This window comes from Cetorhinus maximus, unplaced genomic scaffold (assembly GCF_964194155.1).
Source record: "Cetorhinus maximus unplaced genomic scaffold, sCetMax3.hap1.1 HAP1_SCAFFOLD_57, whole genome shotgun sequence".
Classification (NCBI taxonomy): Eukaryota; Metazoa; Chordata; class Chondrichthyes; order Lamniformes; family Cetorhinidae; genus Cetorhinus; species Cetorhinus maximus.
In genome coordinates this window covers 277,809-303,755 of record NW_027596103.1, presented here as the reverse complement: position 1 = coordinate 303,755, position 25,947 = coordinate 277,809, and the positions used below count along the sequence as shown (strand labels likewise).

The 25,947-nt window shown below is 42.8% G+C and overlaps 1 protein-coding gene across 1 annotated transcript; it reads right to left on the bottom strand.

Annotated features, from left to right (window-relative positions):
- Positions 1–473: 473 nt before the first annotated feature.
- Positions 474–24,090, bottom strand: LOC144672825 (scavenger receptor cysteine-rich domain-containing protein DMBT1-like). Its single transcript, XM_078534805.1, has 7 exons — positions 23,892–24,090; positions 22,092–22,406; positions 20,420–20,677; positions 6,807–7,121; positions 2,029–2,343; positions 601–918; positions 474–517 (listed from the first exon to the last, which is right to left on the bottom strand). The coding sequence occupies exons 1-7, from the start codon at positions 24,088–24,090 to the stop codon at positions 474–476; spliced, it is 1,764 nt and encodes a 587-aa protein (XP_078390931.1).
- Positions 24,091–25,947: the final 1,857 nt, after the last annotated feature.

Genomic DNA, 25,947 nt, shown 5'->3' with positions numbered 1-25,947 from the left:
AGTGCTAAGCACCTCCTTCCCGGCCCCAGTATCCACCACTCTGCACTACCCTTACCCGAACAAATCACACTGGCATCTTCCTTGTGATTACAGTCGGGTTGACCTGTCGCTGATGAAGGACAGTCGGACAGAAATGATTCTTCTCCGGTGCACTCCACTCCATTCATCCATATATCACTTTCACCCTGGCCAAAATTGGCCCCTCCAGTGGTCCTAAGAGCGGAACTGCAACCCAGCTGTCTGCAGACAACATTGGCATCGGCCATACCCCTGGAGTGATCACACACCGCTGCCCAGTTGTTGTTGAACAATATCTCCACTCTTCCGGAGCAGTTGTTGTTACCTCCAGCCAGGCGCAAACCTAAACCCGACTCTGTCAAGGGAATAGCTGATTATTGTTTCTGTAGCAAAATCAAGGAGTACTAGACAAATAGTTGGCTTAATAAAGAGAAGCAAACATCTGATTCTCCATCTCAATGATTTGCACTGTGCGCCCGCTCCTTCGCCAAGTTTCCTCCTGTTGAGAAAGGAAATGTGCTGATTGCATTAGACCACAATGTCTGAAATAACACCCACACATCGCGATGTATGTTGCGTTACCTGAACAAACAACGCCTGCATCTTCCCGGTGATGACAATTGTGTTTACCCCACGGGTCTGTCTGACACTGCCAAATGGTCGACTCGTGTGACATGCATTCCACCTCATCGAGCAAAATAGGTCCGGATCCTTCTCCAAATAACCGAGCGTAATAATCAATAGAAGCGAGGTGACCGCACTGTAGCTGTTTACAGATCACTTCTGCATCATGGCTGTCCAGTGATTCAGAGCACACTGTTCCCCAGGTCCCATTGTAGAACACTTCCACTCTCCCCTCACAGCGATGCATTCCATTCACCAGCCGCAGCTCTTTGTGTTCTACCAATGAAGCAACAAATAATCAGCTTGCTAACTCCATTAATATTGTGTAGGACAACACAAGATGCATCGTCCTTGTTACCTTGTCGCCAATTATTACTTCTGAATTGTAGTAGAAAACAGCTGTACTCCAAATGTACGAAGAAGAAGTATTAGAAGGATTTTAAAGGCTAAGCCACACTTAGCTGAGAAACGGTATTGATTGATTTGAGGAAGTTTCAGAAAGAGTACACAATGCAGAATAAGTTCATATGCGCGAATTTCAAAAGGCATTCGAGAAGGTAACTCAAATGTAAATTCATTACTGAACTCAGAGCTATTGCGCTATGGAATCAGTCTAAAAATGGGTAGAAAACTGACTGCAAAATCCAAGTCCCTTCTAAAGATAGTTAATCAGAATCGCGAAGATGTTTTGCGGGCCACTGAGGTCACGACTGCTGAACATGTACAACAACAACTTCAATTTGGGAATCGGAAGTATAAACTGTAATATCATTTCGGAGGCAGAAAATCACTTTGTTCAATTAACACTAAGAAAGGCTGCTGAAAATAATAATGCAATGACACCTTAATATACGAGCAGAATGGGTGAGCTAATTAGAGCTTAATATTAACATTGAACAAGCTGGCATGGTGAATTTCGGTAAGAAACATAAAGGGACCCCGAACTGCATGTAAAATAAGAGGGTAAATTAAGTACAGGGGCAAAGGTGTCCAGCGATATGGAGATAACAATCTTCCATAAACTGGCAAAGTGCAATGATGGTACCATAAATACGCAAATGAGTAAATACAATATGATGTACAGAATATTTTTTTGTATGTTGTTACCAAGTACGTGGCTCGAAAGGGGAACTTAGAGCACGTGTAACAGTTGACTCAAATAGCACACATGTCTTTACAAAGAGGCTACATATGTACCCAGGGGAAAATTAAATTGAAGGATAAGCAAATAATGCTAGCTGAAATATTTCAAGTTTATAATCCGGACGGCAGAAATGCGACAGTTGGCCTGAAAGGCCTTATTTTATGTTGTGGTTTCTTTATGATTCATTTGTATATTCCTCCGTATGAATCCTCAGACAATTAGCATATTAAGAGCTTTCTTACCTGAGCACATGATCCTCACGTCTTCTTTATGACTACAGACATGTTTACTCCATGGAGCTGAAGGGCAATCCCAGAGAAACGATTCGTTACCCGAACAGTTTATCTCATCCAACCAAACTGGGCCTGAGCCAGGTCTACAAGAATCAGGAAGCGTCATCTCCAATGCATTTCCACAACCCAGCTGTTTGCAAGCAACGTGAGCGTTGGCTACATCCCAGGAATCATCACAGACTGATCCCCAGATTCCATCGTAATAAACCTCAACTCGGCCAGCACATGGACTGCCACCGTCGGACAGTCTTATCTGCATGTGTTCTGTTAGGCAACAAGAGAGCAAGATTATAATTTGCTCATGTGTTTCTGAGTTTTCCGACAAAGCATCTCTCCACACGGAACTATTACTAAGATATATAACACCCAAATGCTTCAAATATTCATGCATCTCACGAAAGTATTTATGGCCTCCAGTTCAACCATTGTTGTGCGGAATTCTCTGCACGTCTTGTTTTCCCAATTGTATTTGTTCCTACTGAAACGTCTAGTCATGTTATGTTTAAACAGTGATTTTCTAGACACGTTTTACAACTGTATCTGTTCCTCATCCAATAATGCTAACTATATTTGTCACTTTTGTTTTACATTAATTCTGGCTGCCTATTGCATTTTATTTCCATTGGCTGACGTTAAAATCGCTAGATCCCTTCAATTCATACTAATTCACAGTCTTATTGGCCTATTGGTAACTTCATCTGCGTACTGCTGAATGAAAGCCACACAGCCTCAATTCAACTGTCTTACAATTTTCAGTACTCAGGTGAATGGAGATGGCCTGCGGCTGTGCTGGTCTAATTTCCAATGTGTGTAAGTATGTAAGTGCTCCTACATCAGCATAGAACCCCATCCTTGCGCGTGTATATACATGCTGTATCTCACTCGAGTACATCGGCAGAAATTCTGCACATAGCTACGCACTGCAGAATATACATACAACGTTTCGGAAGGTGAGCCTCTGTTTAGATTTAAGTACTGCATAATAATAGATTCAAAAGTGCAGGATTAAATTTCTGTTAAAATTAATGCATTGCCAAATCAAATTTAGACCAACAGAGCTCGAGCACTTTTCTACTTTTATACTGCGCAGTAGAACAGAATGCTTTCTGCGGATTATGGTGTCATGCCTGCACTAATGCCCAACTCCACATATTATTGGTCAGCAGGTACAAGTACATCAGCGTTCACCTTCACCACTATCTTCTCATTTGCTGATAAACGACGCATGCGTGAATTTGTCGACTCCAGAATCGAAGATTTCAATGCCACTAGACAACTTCGCGCTTCCCCACGCCAGCCCAGCTCACCGCACCCAATCGCTTCCTATCCTGCACCTGCCAAGAACTTCATTTTAACCGGTGCTCTGCTGGCTGAAACGTAGCAGATCACATTCACGCGCATCAGCTTATTTACGTTGTTTGCCAGGTTTACATTGCTTTCCCATCCACCACTGCTTCCAATTTGAAAGTGAGTCCCTGACCCACCCGCTCTCACTCTTGCACTTCCAGCTTAACACAATGACCACCACTGGCGCTAACCAATTTCTTTATTTCTCCAGACCTCTGCTTTCATAAGTTTCTCAGATAGAGTACATGAACCGCATCATATCTCTCGCCGTCATCGACGTAGGATCAAAGCTTCCTCCCAAAACACCTCTCCTTTTCTAATTATGACACCCCTTCGTGAAATATCCGTCTATGAAGACTTTTTAGCCAAGAGTTTTCTAACGCCTCGCTGTGTCAATTTCCTGTCTGATTGCGCTTCTGTTAAGTTTCTTTCGGCTTTTCCCTCCGTTGAAAGCGCTACAAAAATTCTCATCCTTGTTACAATTCACGGCTGCTTGCGTCCTTTCTCCCTGCATCCACCCCTCTGCATTCACCCCACTGCTTTCAGCGATACAGAGTAAGTAACCTAACTCAGCACTTTGCTCATCAAATTAGCGTTTTATTTCCATTTGATCTGTGAATTGAAATATTCGTTACCTGAACACAAAACTCCCACGTCGTTGCTGTCAGTGAGAGACGAATTAAATAGAAATGAGCTGCAATTCTGAAGATGTAATTCGTTTCCTTCGCACTGGACATAATTCACCCACACAGGCCCTTCACTCTCTCCGTACTTTGAAGAGTTATAAGCGGCTATCGCGTCACCGCAGCCTAACTCTCTGCAGACCACTTTGGAATCATTCAGGTCCCACAGGGAGTCCTGCACTCGCCCCCAGATTCCGCTGCTGTATGTTTCAACTCGCCCATCACATCGGCTTCCCCCGTTAGTCAGTCTAAGCGACCAATTATCGCCTATAAATTGCAAGAATTTGAGACCAATGGTTAAATTTTAGCCAAAATAGCAGATACCCGGGATCATCTTTGCTCAGTTAATATTGGACTTAAGCGTAAACATTTTTTATACATATAATTACTCACAATTTACATAATCTGATGTTACCCAGGATTTCCTTTTCTCAGTTATTATACTTTAAATGATTTGCAAGCAGCTGGCTCTGGTTTTCTATGGAACACAACGTGAACTTTCCGTGAAGCCGAGAGATTATTATGTGCCCTGATCGAAGTCCAGGGGCTTATAAGGCTTCTGAATATTCACAGTTCTCCTTAACTCATATAGGGGGCAACAAACAATTTACATTTGATAGGGAGCTTTCTTTGACGTCCAAACGCTCTTCGAAGCTTTAGAGAGCTTTTGATGTGTACTCACTGCGAATGCAGCGCACCAAACCGTGTAATTGTTGGGCGTATCCGTGACCATATTACGCCCAAATGTGACTTTGTGAATCGTGGGAATAAGTTTGTAATTAAACGGCGCAACACTATGGGACCGGATGTTCCTTTGTCATGCATTAATTCGGCATTTGTATCCCCAGCAAAATCTGAATTTATTGTCCAACCCTAATTACTCATGTGCATGTGCTTTTGAGTAACCTTTTGCACAACTCTAGTGCATTCTATTGTAATTTCCAACATCAGCTAAGGAATTGAAGGTGTCTTAGATATTATTTTTAAGTGGCACATGATCAACAATAATCTACTCGCTGATGTTTATTTTGGGTTCTGTCAGGAACATTCAGCTTCAGACCACATAACAACCTTGGCCCAAACATGGAAAAAAAAGGGCTTAATTGCAAAGGTAAGGTGACAGCAACTGCCCTTGACATCCTGGCATCATTTCACTGAGTGCGATATTAAGAAGCCGTTATCAAAACGAAAAATGGCAGTGATGACTGAAGGCAAATCATCTCAATTCAAGCATAGCACTCCATTAGTTCCTCAGGGTGGTTTCCTAAGACAAACCATTTATATAGGCCTTTTCAATTACCTATTCGATACTATCATTTCAATGTGTGGATGTTCGTTAATGATTTAATTGTCTTCAGTGCAATTCTGCATTCATCAGGTAGGCAAGTAGTCCGTGTCTTCAAGTATCAACAACTGGATGAAAACAAAGCTTGGGCTAATGAGTGGCAAGTGAAAATCGCGCCACACAACTGCCAGGCAATGAGCATCACCAAGAAGAGAATGTCTAAGCCCAGCCAATATGAATCATTGACACTGTCCAGTAAACTAACTGGAGCAGGCAAATAAAGACTCTAACTACAGGAGCAGTAGGGAGGTTGGATATTCTGTGATGACTGAATCACCCCATAAACCTTTCCAACGTCTACAACATTAGAAAATGTCAATCAGTAAGTGATAGGAACAGGAGAAGGCCATTTGACAAATCTAGACTGTTTCATCGTTCTATAATTTTACGGCTAATCTGACTGTGGTCTTAACTCAATTTTCCTGACTGAACTCCATAACCCTCGGCGCCTCAGCAGTTCAATACATTGCCTAACTGAGGCTTCAACACTTAATGACGCTTCCTCCTCTGTGGTGTCCGTAAAATAAAAATCCAAAAACCTTTTTGACGATTAAATTGCTCTTCATCTAACAGTGAGAACTGTTAATCTGGAACCAATGTCCCCACTTGGACATATTAAAGCTTTGGTGGAATATCCCATTTCTTGATGGATGCAGCTCCAATGACCAGGAAAAAAGGTTCTCGAGCATCCAGGATCCACCAGCACTTTTGAAACCACCCTTTGAAGAATTATTGATTTTATCCTGCACTTTCACACTGTGGTTGCCGGTTACACAATCTACCAGAACTGTTGAAGGAACTCTCTGAGTCGTCTGAAATATCAGCTTATAGAAGGGCAAGTGCATAGGAAGACCATCACTACTTTCAAGATCCAATAAATTCCAAATAAACCTGATTTGAAGCTATTTTTTATCGTAGCTGGATTAAAAGACGTGAATTCGTTTGCGAAGTGCACTGTGGTTGCACCGTGAACATTCAAGAAGTCGGCTGACCATCACAATTTCAATGGGCATTTGGGGTGGGAGGTAAATCCGTTCCTTTCAAGATCTATCATCACTCCTTGACAGGACAAGTACAAATAAAGGCAGGTACAGCATTTGTAAAGCAAATCGAGGTCCGGTTTTTGAGGCTTAAACATTGTGTCAACAGCTCTTGTTGGTGATTTCTGAAAAAAAATGTTCTGGATACATTCGAATGAGGATAATCAGCATTATATGAGACCTTGAATTGAACAATACCAAACCCTTTCTATTGTAGATAATTTGCCCTGACAAAAACAACACAGGCTAAATTCATTCCGAAGAAACTGTAACAGCTGGTGTAATTCAGATCAATACACTGACAGGTCTCACCTGAGCAGATAACACTGACGTCATTTTCATGCGAACATTGAATTTGATCCCAGGATGAAACTGGACAATCCCAAAAGCTGGATTCGTTGCCCCGGCATCTGTAGTTCTCTCTCCACACTGGGCCGGTTCCCTTCCCAAAGTGAGCTCCTCCCAATATTTCAGCCACTGCCCCACAGCGAAGGTGATCACAGACCACACCGGCGTCTTCCAAAACAAAGTAAACATCACAAATCGTACCCCACTGAGTTCCGTGTTGTGTTTCCAGCCGGCCAGAGCATCGGGTGGCCCCCGATGACAGCCTGAGATCTGTGTGATCTAAACAGTGATGATAATAACAATTAGTCCATCATCACCGACGAATAATATCACAATTTGCATCGTTAAACCGAAAATAATATAATTCGGATTCTCATTTAATTTCCATCCATTTCAACAGAAGCATTAGCAATTAGTGTTACGATAATGACTATTACTACTTGCATGACTATTGCTAACGCCATCACAAATGCTGATTCTAATATTATTACTGGTAGTGTTATTATTACTGATATTTTACTATTGCTACCGTTATTCTATTGCTGCGAATTACATTACTGCAGCTAATACAATTATTGCTGCTGCGCCTATTACCTTCTGTGCTACACTTGGCCGTGATACTATTCCTCCTTCATCTGCTAATGCTGCTACTGCCCAGCAAATTGATGCTGAAACAAACTGTGGAGCCCAAGGAACCGGCCTCACTATTTAATAATCTCATGGTTAATCGCTACCTCGATTGCGAATTTCTACCTTTGCTTTACATCTCTTCATTATCTAATGTGCAGGGAAAACAAGGAGCTCAGTTCACAAAATTACATCTGTAGATTGGGGCAGCAAATGTCTGTGGTTCACTGCACTCTCTCTCTACATCCATGTGCCTCATGTTATCACTGCTGATTGGCCCATCTCCAATTGAAGTTTGGGCTCCATGTTCTTGATCTGCGCACAAGAAGGACTAAGTGATCAGTGACCATTCCCGGAAGCTTTTTATGCTTGTAAACTGCTCGATTGCATAAGTGACATATTTTCAAACACTGAGTAAAAAACTCACATTGTTGAAATTTCGCAGAAATTGAGCTCTTCTCACTGTTGTTCGCAAACCCATTTGCCCCTCCCCAGATTCTGAGTGATGTTCATCATGCTTACTACGGTTGAACTGCAGATACGCCAGGCTTGCTCAAATATAAGCTTTTGTACTTGCCCGATAGGAATGGAATGCTTGCATTTAAACAGTATCACAGAATCAAAGAGTGCAGAAGGGACCCATCGGCCCATCGAGTCTGCACCGACAAGTGTTAAACTCCTGACCTACCTAACTAATCCCATTTACCAGCACTAGGCCCAAAACCTTGAATGTTATAACGTGCCAAGTGCTCGTCCAGGTACATTTTAAAGAACGTGAGGCAACCCGTCAGCACCACGCTCGCATGCAGTGCACTCTAGACCGTCACCACCCTCTGGGTAAAAACATTTTACCTCACATTACCGCTTAACCTCCTAACCCTCACCTTGAATGTATGCCATCTCGTGACTGACCCTTCAATTAAGAGGAATAGTTGCTCCCTATTCAAATTGTCCAGGGCCTAATCATCTTGTACACCTCGATCAGGTCGTCCCTCAGTCTTCTCTGCTCCAGTGAAAACAACCAAAGTCTATCCAACCTTCATTCATAACTTAAATGCTTGATCCCAGGCAACATCCTGGTGAATGTCGTCTGCACGCCTCCCAGTGCACCAGATCCTTCCTATAATGTGGCGACCAGAACTGCAAGCAATACTGAAGCTGTGGCCTCAGCAAGTTTCTATACAACTCCAACATGTCCTCGCTACTTTTGTAACCTATGCTTCGTTTGATAAATGCATTTGGCTTTTTCAACAACCCACTAAAATGCCCCTCTGCCTGCAGAGATCTATCAGCACATAGGCCAAGGTCCCTTGTTCCTCATTACTTCCTAGTGTCATCCGTCCATTGATAACTCCTTGTCAAATTAATCCTTCCAAATGGTATCATTTCACACTTTTCAGGGTTAAATTCCATCTACCACTTATCTGCCCCTTTTACCATCGCATCTATAACTTCCTGTTGCCAAAGACAGCAACCTCACTATTAACCACCCGGCTGAACACTGTGTAATCCGCAATCTTTTTAATCATTCCCCACAGAGTCATCTAAGTTGTTTAGATAAATTACGAAAATAGAGGACCCAGTACAGATCCCTGTGGTACGCCACTGGACTCCTGCTTCCAGTCACTAAAGCAACCGTTTGTCATCACCCACTCTGTCCTACAACTCAAAAAATTTTTAATCCACCTTATAAAATGACCCTATTTCCCATGTGCATTTGCCTTCTTTATAAGTCTCCCATGTGGGAACTTGTCAAAGGATTTGCTGAAAACTACATAAACTAGATCAACTGCACTACCCTCGTCGACACATCTTGTGGCCTTGTCAAAAGATACAATCAAGTTTGTTAGGCATGAAGTGCCTCTGACAAAGCCATGCTGAGTATCGCTGATCAAACATTAATTCTCCAAGTGGAGATAGATTCTGTCCTTCGGAATTTTCTCCAATACTTTCCCTGCCACTGAAGTGAGACTCAATAGCTTGCATTTCATTGGCTTAAATATACTACCCTTCGTAAATAGCAGAAACACATTACCTTTTCTTCAGTCCTCTGGCACCTCCCCCGTGGCCACAATGGAATTATAAATTTGGATGTGAGCCCATATGATCTCGCACCTTGCCTCCCTTAGCATTTTGTGACACACAACATTCAGACCTGGAGATTTGTCCATTCTTAAGCCTGCTAACACCTCCAATACCTTTTCACTCCCTCGGTCAATTTGCTCAAGAACCTCGCTCTCTCTCTCCACGAGTTCGATACACTCACCCTCATTCTCTTGAGTGAAGACAGATGTGAATCATTCGTTTAAGACTGTATCGATGCCCTCTGACTCCACCAATTAATTGCTCCCTTGATCCAAAATGGCCCCTACTCTTTCCTTGGTTATCCTCTTCCATTGATAAACTTATAGAACATCTTGTGATTTTCGCTACTTTTACCAGCTAGAGCTTTTTCATATCCCCTCTTTGCTGTCCTAATTGCTTTCTTAAACTCCCCCCTGCACATTCAGTGCTCCAATAATGCCTCAGCTGATTTAATTCCCTTGATTCCTGTAAAATGCCTCTCATTTCCTTCTAACCGTATCCTGAATATCCCTGGCCATCCGTGTTCTCTGGGCTTGTTACTGCTTCCTATCACACTAGAGGGAATCTGCCGAGCCGGTACCCACCCCATTGTCCTTTTGAGCCCCCCAGACAATTAGCTTTTTCCTCCTCTACCTTTGCCAGATCCTGCCTTATTTTACTAAAATCCACTCTCCCCCAATCCAAAACTTTTCTGCAACTTGTCGATTTGTTTGTCCATAACAAGCTAAAATTGTACCACGTTGCGGTCGCTATCACTAAAACGCTCCCCCACCACCACCTCAGCCAAATGTTTGGATTCATTCCCCAGCATTAGGTGCAGTACTGCGCCTTCCCTTGTTGGACCTTCTACATATTGGCCTAAGAAGTTCTCCTGTACACATTTCAAGAAATCCACTCCATCCAAGCCCTTAACACTATGCCTATCCAAATTAAGTTTAGGACAGTTGCAATCACCTCATATAATATAGCCTATTGCTATTGTTTTTGTAAAGCTCCGCCAATTGTGCACACAATTGCTCCTCAATTTCCCACTGACTATCAGGGGGTCTTAAAAAAAACAACTAACAATGTGCCTGCCCCTTTTTTATTCCTGAACGCTACCCACAAATATTCATTCGATGCCCCGTGCAAGGTGTTATCTCTGCTTACTGCAGTTACTGTCTCCTTTACGGAACAATTATCAGCGCCTCATATATTAGTGACAAGTGGAAATTAGATCTTATCAAATCTCTATTCCTTCAGTTCAGCCACTACCTAAATTTTTGAAAAGTTGAATCGGCATGCAGGCCTGTGATGAACATTAGTTCCCCAAGCCCTGCCTTGATATTGTTCATATTGTCCATAAATCCTATGCTCTACGTTCTTTCAAGGTAACATTCAAACTACTGCACTATTATCTTAAGTTGCTGATTTCTGGTGTGGAATCTGATCTATTTATACTTGGAAGCCCCTGCGGGCACTAGCCGAAGAACAACTCCTTCCTCGTTGTTGTCACACCCTCAACAATTCAACCCTGCACGATACGGTTTAAAAGAACCAATGACTGAAAGTTTGGAGGAAGATATCATTCGGCACCACAATCATATGGCGGCTGTCTGAAAGAATTAGCCAAATTAGTCCGCGCTGTTTTTCTTTGTGACTAACACCTAAATTACCAACTTCACGTATTTCTCCAATATCCTTTAGAATTGCCAATTGTTACTTAAACTGCTTGTACAATTTCCGCTCATATATTCCAGATCATATGAACTCACTGGATTTTTTTTATCCATGTTGCTTCAGTTTGCTGGTCAAATAGCTTTAGAACCATAGAACACTACAGCACAGGAAACAGGCCATTCGGCCCTTCTAGTCTGTGCCAAAATATTATTCCGCGAGTCCCATTGACCTGCACCGAGTCCATAACCCTCCAGACCTCTCCCATCCATGTATTTATCTAATTTATTCTTAAAACTAGAGATTGAGCCCGCATTTACCACGTTAGATGGTAGCTCGCTCCACACTCTCACCTCTCTCTGAGTGAAAAAGTTCCTCCTAATGTTCCCCCTAATCCTTTCCCCTTTCAGCCTAAAGCCATGTCCACTCGTGTTTATTTCTCCAAATCTAAGTGGAAAGAACCTACTCGCATTTACTCTGTCTATACCACTCACAATTTTGTAAACTTCTATCAAATCTCCCTTCATTCTTCTACGCTCCAAGGAATAAATTCCTAACCTGTTTAATCTTTCCCTGTAACTCAACTCCTTAAGACCTGGCAACATCCATGTAAATCTTCTCTGCACTCTCTCAATCTTACTGATATCCTTCCTGCAGTTAGAAGACCAGAACTGCACACAATACACCAAAGTTGGCCTCACCAATGTGTTTTACAACCTCACCATAACATCCCAACCCCTATACTAAATACTTTAATTGTGGTTCTCTCAATACCAATCCTTTGATCACTGTTACAGTGCAATGTTGTTTATCTTTTTAAATCCATTCCAGGTGACTATTCTCTATTTGAAATATGTCAAAAACATTTTCTGATGCAAGTAGGTTAATCACATTTCCTCTTGTCTCTCGACATAACTGATATTCCACACTTTAAACCCCCACTCACCCACTCCTCTCCCCCCACCCCCCCACACACCACCGCCGACCACCCCCCTCCCTCCCCCGCACCCCTACAAAGGATCACAATAATAGTTTAGAAAGCGTCCCCCCAGAGCCGAACGATCTGTGATATATTCGCAAACAATTTCCTGCTCAAGATTGACTGCAATATGCAAGCTGATGCATAAACATTGCTTTATCACTGTTTAGCATAATTCCTCTTTACACCATTTGAGTCTATTTATCAAGTGCCTTTAGATCAAAATTCTCAACTGGCGCATCCAAAAGCAATTGCATGCATGCACGGCCGTCTCGATGGTCTTTTTATCCGTTTAATAAAATGCTTTTCATTTCAATTGCCACCCCTCATTCTTCCCGCAACAATAATCACCAGCCCCTGGGAAATATGCTGCGCCAATTCCAACTGTCCATATATCACCTCCTAAAGCATATTATTAACCATGTCATTATTTACTGCATTTCTGACATTGGTGCCATAGCTAAATCCTGAGAAGGTGCCATCTACAGATCATTAACATATACAAAATAATGATTTTTGTCGCAATTTCAGTCATAGGGAGGCATCGCGCCACACTTGAAACAAAGAAGCTTCGCAGTTAAATTCTTGTCCTGTTCCCTTGGCCAATTTGTCCCCACACAGGCCCTGCACTTTTCATCGTACGTGTTTCAATCTCACTAGCAAGTCTATTCACTCAAACATGCTTTCTTAAGATTATATTTGAAAGGCTATAAACAAAAAAACAGTCAAACACATCAGATCTCACAAGTACTTTATGAAGGCAGTCAGTTAATCAAATGCAATTAACCTCCAGCTGCTCTGTGCGGGCCTTTACTTTAATTTTACAACTATTATTTTTTTTTACGTCTACTTATTTGTTAAATTTTGAGGCGGATTATCCAGCATAACCTTTACCCTATCCGCGATAATAGACTGATTGGCTGGTGTATTCCGTTGTTGCCCCTCTCCCCTTATTGTTTTCGACTATCGTTTCACTTTTTACCAGTGTTTAAATTATATTTGAGGTTACATTTATGCTGCATCTGCAATATTCTTCCAATTTGACGTTGACCCTTGTATTACCTTATTCGTTTTGTTCCTGTTCCAATCGCGTTTGGCTTGGATTTCGAAAGATTTACGGACGTCAAATTCTATAAGCTTCCATTTCCGGCATCGATTTCATTTCAATATATCTGCTATCGCCTGCGAAGTTCGGAATTTGCAAGAGGTAACCCCCCCTCCCCCCCGCCACACACACACACACACACCCTCCTCGCCGGGCTTCTTGTTGGAAACCTAGCCTGTAGTTCAACTATTTTCATTAGCAAATCTATTTCAAATTTACACTTGCCTCTTCTTAATGTAATTCTTTTACTGACAATTTCTCAGGTTAATTATCCTGGAACAGGTGCCTTGGCCTAAGGAAACCCTGTTAAGCTATCAAAGTGACCGCCAACGTTGTCTAGACCATCTTTCTACCATTCTGTGAATGCTGTCTCGTCCTTGCGCACATAATTATGACCCGTAATGCATTTCTAGGAGCTCCTGAGTCTTTTGCTAAATACATTTAATTGAAATTATCATACCTGAAAAATTGCTATGCATTTAAGTCAATCTATCTTGGGTCAACTATGTTATTATTACCAATACTTTTGACTGTAATTCCTTATTATCTGCCGTCATCATGTTAGTGTCGGCTACTCAATTCAGATTATGTTCTGCAATTATATTCCATTAAATGCCATGCTCCCGTTTATCTCCAGTCCCACACTTTTGATATCTTTAAACAATGATATTAAATTTAACTTTGCGGAAATGTTGAAAGGTCAAATTGTTCTTTGGCGTTTGTGACTTCAGAAGAAATGAAAAATAAGCGAACTATAAAATGGGCTAACATGCATTATCACTCATTTCTTCAACTTCCCTTCTGAACATCCCCTGTTGTATTTAATATCTTGAATATTCAGAGTCATATTTTCTTTGATCAAATCTTTGCTCTGTATGATTATTTGTATTATCTGAAAATTGTGAAATTGTATTGAGCAGCTCCGCTCTCTCCAACTAATTTGAATACACTTATCCTTGCATTAATTGTAATGAATATATTTAAGCCAATCTCGTGTCACTGAACTTAGATATTTCAGATCCCAGGAAACATTGCATTTGAGGTTATTGTGACACATTTTATGGAGTAGATTTTGTTAACCTATGGAATATCCCGAGGTTTGTGCTTCTGAATGTTTCGAAGAAAACAAGTGCATTGTGTTTGCATATCTCAGACCTTCCTTTATTATTTGCCACGTGTACTTCAAAAAGTGGAAGAGTCAGTGCAAAGCTAAAAACCTAATTTTCAATGGTCCAGCACCTTTCTTGACGCTTGTTAACCTTCCCAGCGAACTCACTAACTGGTCTTCCAATTTTAGACATATCCTTCTTGGAGCATTCCTGTCCCTTACCCCCTTGAGGTATTGTCATAGTTGGCCGCCGTGAATGGCTTATACAAATCGAGATTTAGAAAATGCTTGACCATCGAAAATTAGGCGTTAATTCAGTTCGAAATTTTCGTCTGCACGTGAACAAAGGTCAATTGGAAGCATTCGATATGTCAACCAGAAACCACTTGTTGTGAAAAATGATTATTTTAATTAATGGCCTTAAATGTCTCGAAGGTCTTTTGGCAGAGCACGCGACATTTGAACACCACGTTTTCTCGCCCCAGCAAATATGTTTATGTGCTGACGACTGAGCTGAATTCAGGACAAATCTCCTTTAGAACACGCATATCCCGAGGACTCATCGCACTTCTTTCACTGTCTTGGTGAGAGAAACGTTCCTTATTGCCCAACCTTTGGGCTATTGAAGCCACAATTTACCTCGACAAAAAAATGTAAACCTGTCGACTAAGGGTAGCCTGGGCAATATCGCTTATGCTGTTTTATCACACGGTTAGTTGTGTCCAGGGTTTCAAACAAAGCTCTTAAATGTCTGGCACGATGACTACAAGACTCCCTGCACCTGGATCTCTGATCAATGCATAGAACTGATTTCGACAATCAGCTGATAGATTAATAAAGAATGGTGCATTTTTTTTTCATACCAATGTTTGTGAATTTACATTGGAGTAGACCACCTGCTTTTACAAACTTAGGGCTGTTTTTTGCCGTCGTTGGCCAAGAGATCTTGCCAATATTCATTGAACAAATTAGCATTGTTAACGAAAGCAGAGTTGCCCAACCAAATAACACAATCCTCAAGTTGTGGTACAGGATAGGAGTCCAAGTTAGTTACAACACTAACTTTCTGAAAAGCAATGCAAAATCTTCCGGAGCTATTTTATTTCCGTTCCAGTACAAGAGCAGAGTTCAAATGACTTTAAATATCGTCAAAGCATTCATTAGCTAACGTGAACTTCAACTCCTCCTCAAGCTTTGCCAGTTCACTGGGATTGAATCAGCTGGGGTTAATTATTTTATTTATAATTGGAGTATCTTCCGCTTGATCCACCCGGTGCTACCCCAAGTGGTTCGCCCGGGCTTGCCTGCACATGTAAATAAATGATCCTTAAATAGGGAAGTTAGTTATTTCCTCTCTTGAAGATAGAGATGGGGTGGCTCCTCATTCAGGTCCGCTAATACCTCTGTGTTAGCCAGCTTCTGCACAGGGTGTTAAATTCGGGAATTTCAAAATCAGCCTTATCAATCAGTCCATCATATCTATCATTGCCACCATCTACCTTCTCTATAAACTAGACTACATCTATTGGACTAGCATGGTCATGGTCATGGAACATCTTCACCCCGTCCACATGAAACACATTTGACATTTCCATCGGTCTTCGCCACATTTGTAACTGAGTTTCCTTCTGATCACAACACATAGTGGCAGAAACTAGGCCATTCGGCTCATCGAGTCTGCTCCGCCATTCAATCATTGCTAACAAGTTTCTCAACCCCATTCTCCCTCCTTCTCCCCTAAACCATTGATCCCCTTACCACTCAAGAACCTATCTATCTCGGTCTTAAAATCACTCAATGACCTGGCCTCCACAGCCTTTTGTGGCAATGAAATCCAGAGATTCACCACTCCCAGTCTAAGGACGTTTATCCTCATCTCTGTTCTAAAAGACCTTCCCTTTACACTGAGGCTGTGTCCTCGGGTCCTAGTCTCTCTTACTAATGGAAACATCTTCTCCACTTCCACTCTATCCAGGCCTTTCAGTATTCTGTAAGTTTCAATCTGATCCCACCTGATCCTTCTAAACTCCATCGAGTATAGACCCAGAGTCCTCAAACGTTACTCATATGTTAAGCCTTTCATTCCTGGGGTCATTCTCGTGAACCTCCTCTGGACCCGCTCCAGGGCCAGCACATCCTTCCTGAGATACGGGGCCAAAAATTGCTCACAATATGCTAAATACGGTCTGACCAGACCCTTATAAAGCCTCAGCAGCACATCCCTGCTTTTATATTCTCGTCCTCTCGAAATAAATGCCAACATTGCATTTGCCTTCTAACTACCGACTCAAACTGCAAGTTAACGTTAAGAGAATCGTGGACTCGGACTCCCAAGTCCCTTTGCACTCCAGACTTCAGAATTCTCTCCCCATTTAGAAAATAGTCTATGCCTCTATTCTTCCGACCAAAGTGCATAACCTCACACTTCCCCACGTTGTATTTCACCTGCCACTTCTTTGCCCATTGTCCTAACCTGTCCAAATCCTTCTGCAGCCTCCCCGCCTACTTATTACTACCTGTCCCCCCACCTATCTTTATATCATCTGCAAACATAGCCAGGAAGCCCTCATTTCTTACATCTTGATCATTACTTTATAAAGAGAAAAGTTCTGGTCCCAACACTGACCCTGCGGTATTCCACTGGTCACGGGCCGCCATTCTGAGAAGGACACACTTATCCCAACTGTCTGACTCCTGCCAGACAGTCAATCTTCTGTCCATGCTTCTACCTTGCTTCTAACACCATGGGCTCTTAACTTACTGAGCAGCCTTCTGTGCGGCAAGTTGTCAAAGGCCTTCTGGAAGTCCAAGTAGATAACGTCCATTGGCTCTTCTTTCTCTAACCTACACGTTACCTCCTCAAACAATTCTCACAGATTTGTCAGGCATGACCTCCCCTTGATGAAACCATGCTGACTTCGCCCGATTTTACCATGCACTTCCAAGTATTCTGAAATCTCATCCTTAATAAAGCAGTATAAAATCTTACCAACGACTAAGGTCAGGCTAATCGACCTGTAATTTTCTGTCTTTTGACTCACTCCCTTCTTAAACGGGGGGGTTATATTAGTGGGTTTCCAGTCCTCTGGGACCCTCCCTGACTCCAGTGATTCCTGAAAAATCACCACTAACGCCTCCAATATCTCTTCAGCTATCTCGTTCAGAACTCTGGGGTGTAATCCATCTGGTCCAGGTGATTTATCCACCTTTAGACCTTTCAGTTTTCCTAGCACCTTCTCCTTGTTAATGACCACCATACTCACCTCTCTCCCCCGACTCTCTTGAACTTTGGGGATGTCAGTCGAGTCTTCCACTGTGAAGACTGACACAAAGTTCCTATTCAGTTCCTCCGCCATTTCTTTATTCCCCACTACGACTTCTCCAGCGTCATTTTCCAGCGGCCCAATGTCCACTTTTTCCTCTCTCTTATACTTTATGTATCTAAAAAAAACCTCTTGCAATCGTCTTTTATATTACTGGCTAGTTTTCCCTCATATTTAATCTTCTCCCACCTTAATTCTTTTTTAGTTGTCCTCTGTTGGTATTTGTAGGCTTCCCAATCCCCTGGTTTCCCACTGCTCTTCGCCGCATTTTATGTATTCTCTTCAGCTTTTATGCTGTCCCTGACTTCCCTTGTCAGCCATGGTTGCCTCGTCCTCCTTTTAGTATTTTACTTCTTCCTAGCGATGCATTTTTGCTGTGTCTCCCAAATAACTCCCAGAAACTCTTTCCATTGCTGTTCCACTGTATTTCCTGCTAGGCTCATCTCCCGTTCAATTCTGGTCAGCTCCTTCCTCATGCCTCTGTAGTTGCCTTTATTCAACTGTAATACCGTTTCATCTGATGTCAGCTTTTTACTCTCAAATTGCAGGGTAGATTCTACCATATTATGGTCACTTCCTCCAAAGGGTTCCTTCACCTAAAGCTCCCTTAGCAAATCTGCCTCATTAAACATCACTCAATCTAGAATTGCCTGTTCCCTTGTGAGCTCCACCACAAGCTGCTCCAAAAAGCCATCTCATAGACATTCCACAAATTCCATTTCTTGGGATCCACTACCAACCTGATTTTCCCAGTCTACCTGCATATTGAAATCCCCCATGATCACTGTAACCTTGCCTTTCTTACACACCTTTTCTATCTCCTGGTGTATCTTGTGCCCCACATCCCGACTGCTGTTCGGAGGACTGTACATAACTCCTATTATGTTTTTCTTTTCCCTTTGCGGGTCCTCAACTCTACCCACACAGATTCTACATCATCAGACCCTGCATCATTTTTTGCTATCGATTTAATTTCAATTCTTCCTAACAAAGCAACCCCACCCCCTCTGCCAACCTGCCTATCTTTTCGATAGGATGTATATCCTTGGCTATTTACCTCCCCATCCTGATCCCCTTGCAGCCTTGTCTCCGCGATGCCCACCACATCATACCTGCCAATTTCAATCTGCGCCACACGCTCATTTACCTTCTTTCATATACTGTGCGCATTTAGTTACAACACATTCAGTCCTGTATTTCCCGTCGCCTTTCTCATTGTCGTCCCATTATCTGATGTGCTTAACATTAGATTCCTAGCCCTTTCCAAACACTCTGTCCTATTTTGTGTTCTGGAGACTTTAACAGCCTCCCCTGGGCTCTCCTTTCTTTTCAGTTTTTTCCATAACTTTCCAAAAAGTTGAGTCCACCCCCTCCCCCCGCCCCCCACCCACCCACCTCCCCCCGCCCCCCCCCCGACAGCCCAAACCCCCCGCCCCCCCCCCCGCCCCCACCCACACACACACACGCTAACCTGCTGCTTTGTTTCCCATTAGTCATATTTCTTGGAGTTTAACCCTTCCCTCCACCCCTACTTTCTAGATTAAAGTCCTGTTGACCACCCTATTTACCGTTTTCGCTAGAACATTGTTCCCAGATCGGTTCAGGTGGAGAACGTCCCAACAGTACAGATCCCTTCTGCTCGAATAATGATGCTAGTGCCCCACGAAATGGAACCCCTCTTTCCCGCCCCACTCCTTTGGCCACGTGTATACTTCCCTTATTCTCACATCCGTTTTCCAATTTGCACGTGTCTCGGATAGTAATCCGGAGATTATAATCCTTGAGGACCTGTTCTTTAATTTACTACTTAGTTCTTGATAATCCCCAAACACGTCCTCTTTCCTAGTCCTGTTTACTATGTTGTTTGTCCCGACGTGGACCACAACAAGTAGACCCTCCCCCTTCCTCTTTACTAGCCTTTCAATCCGGGCAGAGATGTCTCGCACCCTGGCACCGGGCAGGCAACATACGTTGCGGGACTCTCGATCCTGCTTACAAAGGAAGCTATCAACTCCCCTAATTATAGAATCCCTTAAAACTACCACTTGTCTTTTTGTCTCTGCCTCACCTCTATCCAAATGACAAAAGGAAGCCACAAAAAACGTTGACTGAAAGCCGACGGCCTTAGCTGTCTATCGATTTGTAATACATAAACTGTGGAAAAAAATGAAATGTTCTGCCACTACCAGAAAGGCTTTTGAGGGCACGGTTCGAACCAATGCCATAAAATCACAATTAGCTCAGGTCTTCCCAGCAATCTACTAGACGTCCCCGACTCAGAATTCGGTTCCCACAGCAAGGAAATCCAACAAAGATACTCCGCCCAGAAATTTAACTTTTGGAGCAGCTGGAAACAGCCACAAAGCGAAATGTAAGTTTTGAAAACATTTAATGAAACACAGTAAATATTCTCTTTCGCCCAATGTAGACCACTGCATAAAATTTCAAAATTACTCGCACTGTCTTCCTCAATGTAGCTTGGTGTCCTGAATTCCTATAAAAATATATGCGCTACTGCCCGCAACGGACGTGTATGGATAAGGACGCCATCTACTCTATCTGGCAATGCCACATTCATAATGCCTGAAATGTATCAAGATGGGAACGTGTCTAATCCGCGCTGTCAGTCTAGAGGCTGCCACACATAAAAATCTACGCTGAACTATGTGTCGCTATAACGATCGCAGTTCGTACCTGAACAGATTACTCCAACATCCCGTTGGTGTCCGCAGCTTGGCGGACCGATAACACGATCGGAACCTTCTCCAAAGTGAGCGTTAAGTGGCGCTGCTACTCCAGCGCCACAGCCCAGCGACTTACAAACAGCTTCCGCCTCAAGTAACGACCAGGATTTCCCATCACCGCAAACTGTTGCCCAAGATCCACTCGAGTAAATCTCCAGCCTCCCCGCACAGGGACTGCTTCCATTCATCAATCTGGGTTTGGCACTTTCTGGGAAATATATTTCAATAGGCAGTGAGCATGTGACGGCTTTATCTTATGAAATTGTGAGGGTTTCATCAAGCTCATTATAAGAAAATGCCCCAGTCAGATCACACCCATTAAGAACTGGGAACATGTTAAGGCTACATGTATGAAATTCGATTCTGTTAAAAATTTCTATCGTCTCGTCATGTGTCTTGAGATGTTTATTATTGTAAGTGCTCCTATCTATTTTCTGGCTTTCGGTTGGAAACTTATTCGAGGGAACATAACATAATGTGCATAGATAAGGAAAAAAAATTAACTCAAATGAAAATGGCCACGACAAAGAGACAAGTCTATTTATTGTGGATAGGTTGGACTTATAGCTGAAGCAAAAGACTTATCTCCTGAATGCGAAAATGTGAGAGCAGGTAAACTGGCGCGGGAATGGCCAAGCCATCAGGTTCTGCAAATTCAATGGGAGGATGGAAAAAGACCTGAGGCAACTCACGATGGAGACTATGGGATGTCCAGAATGATCAGATACTTGGGATTATTCAAGTGTGTGATACATGTCTCTTCCCTTATATGAATTATTAATCTAAAATAGTCCGTGGGAACAGTGAAAACCACTCATTGCGGACATTTCCGACGAAAAATCAATGTTGCAATCAGCAAAAAAGTACAAACAGAAGGTTTTGCAATATGCTAAAGAATCTGTTATGATGGGGTACAGGAAATATGTATGCTGCTGGATTGGATGAGCTCCATCCGAATGCATGCATCTGTTAAATAGTTCATTACCATTTTCCCATCAGATCCTCACATTTGCTGTTTTAAAATGTGTCAAAATTGCAAACGAATGGGGCACTCTGTCAGCCGTGGCAACTTTGATTGCAACTTACGCCCGTGCAAGCACCAGCAATCCATACTTTTAGTCTGGAACACGAGGAGCAAGTATAGCCAACACGCACTCCCTCTCCCCTCATCCCCTCCGGCACCGTCACCCACCCCGCCCACAGCAGCACAGCCGCCACGCCCCCAATAGAGTCTCAGCATCAAAATCCGTGTAAAATCTCAGATCTCCCAGCCAGTCTTATGTTCAGATTTTAAATACAATGAGTGCCAGGCGCTTAACGGATTTACTGGTGTTTTACCCCTTCAGGTGGATAGTGTTTATCAAAATAAATTCTAGTGATACCAATTAAGGCATAACCTGATCCGATTGCTAATGGAATATTAATAATCACTGAGGAAATCTGGAATATTTATCATTTCACTTTTCAGCTTCAGAGTTTCCCTGATTATTGTACTTCCACATTGTACCCCACCGCAGCCACCCCCCCCCCCCCCCCCCCCCCACCCCCCCACCTCCCCCTCCCCCGAACACCCCGAAGATTATCCGGCGTCAGCAGGGAGGAACCAGATAGGTTTTTTTCACCTGAGCAGATGACACCGGCATCATAAGAATGCCACCAGGAATGGTGACCCCATGCATATGAAGCACACTCCCGCAGAGCGCTTTCGGTCCCCGTGCACTGAGCAGCCTGGAACACAACGGGACCAGTGCCTTCACCAAAGTGAGCCCCACCCGGTGCAGAGACCGCTGGCCCGCAGCCCAGCTCTCGACACACGACAGTGGCATCCTGCAAGTCCCAGCTGTAGGCATTCACTGTCCCCCACTTTTTCTTGTAGTGAATCTCCACTCTTCCAGCGCAACGACTGCCCCCATTCACCAGTCGCAGCGTCACTTTCTCTGCGAAAACATCAGAAAATTTATCAAACATTTACAGGACAGATGCGCAAAAAATTACATACGCACAGTTTCCCGCCTCACAAATGCCTCATTGCAAAGTGAAATGGAGGGATGTGAGGGAAAACTGCTGTCAAACAGACTTCCAATAAAACCTGGTGCTGTTATTTTAAATGGCTAGAAGAATGGGACGAATATTTTTCAAATGCTGTAAAAGAGAATGGGTCAGAAGTCCCAGTCCGAGGGAAGATTGCATCACAGCTACTGGTCCAACGCAATGCAGGTTGCGACAATATATTTTAAATGCAGAGGCCGTACATGGGCGCCGGAGGAATGATCGGCTGCCTATTGGGCTCAGGATTGATTGGCCAAACGAACCGATATATCGCCTCGGAAAATGATCTCGGTTCAGAGCAAGCCATATATCTTTTATGAAAACAGCAGCAATATTTTAACTGGTATTAACCGGCGCCCAAAAGGCACTGATAATCTTACCGGCATTGATATTTAACAGGATGGACTAGTAGAGAAAGCCGAACCTATGAAATAAAATGATGATTACCTGATGCAGGTGCCTGACTGTTTCCAGGTCCGCCTGAAATGAGACGTTGAAAATTTGAGTTCACCGAAGTATTTAACTGTTAAGCCCTGAACCCTCCGTATTTTATATTTATTTTACTGTTAACCATAAATTTATTTCTCTATTTATTTTGCCCTGGTCCCAGCCTCTGTCTTGTTTACATCTTATGTTTTCAAACAGAACAGACCTTTATGCTACTATTTACACTTTCGGATATTTTACGTTCAGGTAGCGCTGACCTTTTTTTATAATGACCATCTACTCTGGACCAATGCTTTCTTCACTTAATCCTGCAATTCGCACTCTCTCTTTGCCTGTCGTTTCCTTAAATGTTTTAAATTTAAACTCCCTCGCTCTATAGTCTATCCCTCAGCTCGCCTTTTGCCTTCGCATGATCCGACCACCGTGTGCAGCAACATAAAACCTCTCCGTTCTTCCTCTCTTCAATTCCACTGATAATTCAAATTGGTCTCCACATATTAAATGCATGCGTATCTCCACAAATGCTACCAGATTTGCTGAGTACTTCGAGCGCTTTTTGGTTTATATCATGGCATGCAATTTCACCGAGCCATTTAATTTTAATAGCACAACAGGGGGCCAATAAGACCATTGTGTCTGCACCAGCTCTCCAGATGAGCATTATGAAATAGTGCCATTGCCATATCTTTTCCCCATAGCCCTGCACATTGTCTCAATTCAAATAAGCATCTAATGCGCTCTTGACTGCCTGGATTGAACCTCCCCCCAACACACTGCCAGACAGTGCATTCCAGCCCAGAACCACTCGTTGTGTGAAATAGTTGTTTTTTTTTTTTGATTTTGCATAACACGTGCTTCTTCTGCAAATCATTTTCAATCTGTAACCCCTCGTTCTTGATCCTTTTAGATGTGGGAGCAGCTGTTACCTGCCACTCTGTCCAGCCCCCTTATGATTTCCAACATATCTATCAATTCTCCTCCGAGGCTTTTGCTTTCCAAGGTGCTCAGTCCCAAACTCTTCAAACTATCTTCGTAACTGAAGTTCCTCACTCCTGAAACCATTCGTGCAAATATCTTATGCAGTTTCTCCAATACGTTCACCTCCTTCCTATAATTTGTCGCCATGAACTGTACAGAATACTTCAGCTCAGTTCCAACCAATGTCGTATAGAAATCCAGTATTACCCCCTTCTACGTGTACTCAATGCCCTTATTAATATAACACAATACACTGCACTCTTTATTAACTTCTCTCTGCACCTGTCCTGTCACCATTAATGACGTTTGTACAGGTACAACAAGGTCCTTCTGCTCCTGCACCCCCTTAAAATGTCACTCCATATTTTTTATTTTATTTTACTGTCCTTGTTCTTCAACCATAATGCACCCCTCCCGGGCTTCTGCCCATTAAACTTCATCTGCCACTTACCTGCCCATGCCAACAATTTTGTCCATAACCTATTAAAGTTATAAATTGTCCTCCTCGCAGTTTACAATGTTCCCAACCTTCGTATTATTCACAAACTTTGACATTGTCACCTGCACACCTAGATTCAGCTCATTAATCTAGATCAGGAATAGCAAGGGCTCAAATGCCAGACTCCGGGAGCTACACTACAAGCCTTCCTATACACGAAAAATAAAAATCCGTTGACCATTGTTATCCGCTTCCTACTTTTGAAGCAATTTTACTTCCGTGTTTCCCCTCCCCCTTTTATTCTATGAGCAACAGCTTATCTCGCAATTCTATTATGTGTCCTTTATTGTTACCTCAAGAAACTCCAGCAAGCTTGGTAAACACCATTTCCCCTTCAAACACCCATGTTGGCTCCTACATATCAATCCATATCCTTTTTCATGTGACAACTAATTTTGTTCCGAACAATTGCTACTAGAATCTTGCCCACCAGTGAAATCAAACTGACAGGTCTGTAAATGCTGGGCTTATCCTCTAACCGTTTTTTGAACAAGGACATGATGTTTGCAATTCGGCAGCCCTTTGGCACCTTCCCTGCGTCTAGCGAAGACAGAAAAATGATGGCCAGTGCCCGAAATTCCGCTCTCACTTCATACAATATACCTTAATGCATCCCGTCCGGTCCCGGTGCCTTGTCATATTTAAGCAGAGACAGTATATTCAACATTTCCTCCGAATCATTTTGAACCCTAAGTTCGACACCCCTTATAATAGCGAAAATAAGCCATTTTTTTTCTGCAGGATGCCTAATTCAGTAACTTATTCAAATTGTTGTCTCAAAACTCAATGGCGCGTGGGGACACTTTCTCATTTTGGTATAGGTCGTCGGAACCCAGGCTTCACCATCGCAAAGATGCCCTGACCATCGTCCTGTTCTTTGGAGAAGCTTTGGAAGAAACAACACACAATTACGCCATTCGGTCCATGGTGGCTATTCTCCCTCTTTGAAAGATAAATGCAATTAATCCAACTTCCTTTACCACATACCCATCAAAATTGCGCTGGCGATTATCTGAATGTCTTTTAGCCGTGTGTAGCTGCACTGAGAAGAGGATATTTATGAATCCGTGTTCAAACTGCTGCGGTTTTTAGGGCAATAACAGTCTCAGTGATAATCCTTGGGGATTTCTTGCATACCGAAGCCACTTTCATCATGGAATGCTAAAATATGCTTTACATTACATGAAAGATTCAGCATTTGTTTGATCAATGTTGGAGCGTTTGCCTTTTCTACAAATTATTCAGTGGTGGACATTCAAAGATTCGATGAACGCATAACAGTGATTTGCTTGTGGTGGCTTTATTTCATAAGTCCCTAAGCAAAGCAACCTGTAAGATTGGTTCACGACTATCCGCAGAACTGGCTGTAGGTCGTTAGTGTTCTGTTGTACGAATCCTATTGTAGCCAGTCATCACCGACGTGCTCCATCCTTTTACATATTGATATTTTTAAATCAACAATTCCTGCGTTTAATGGATACGTTTTGCTACATTTGTTTCCAAAA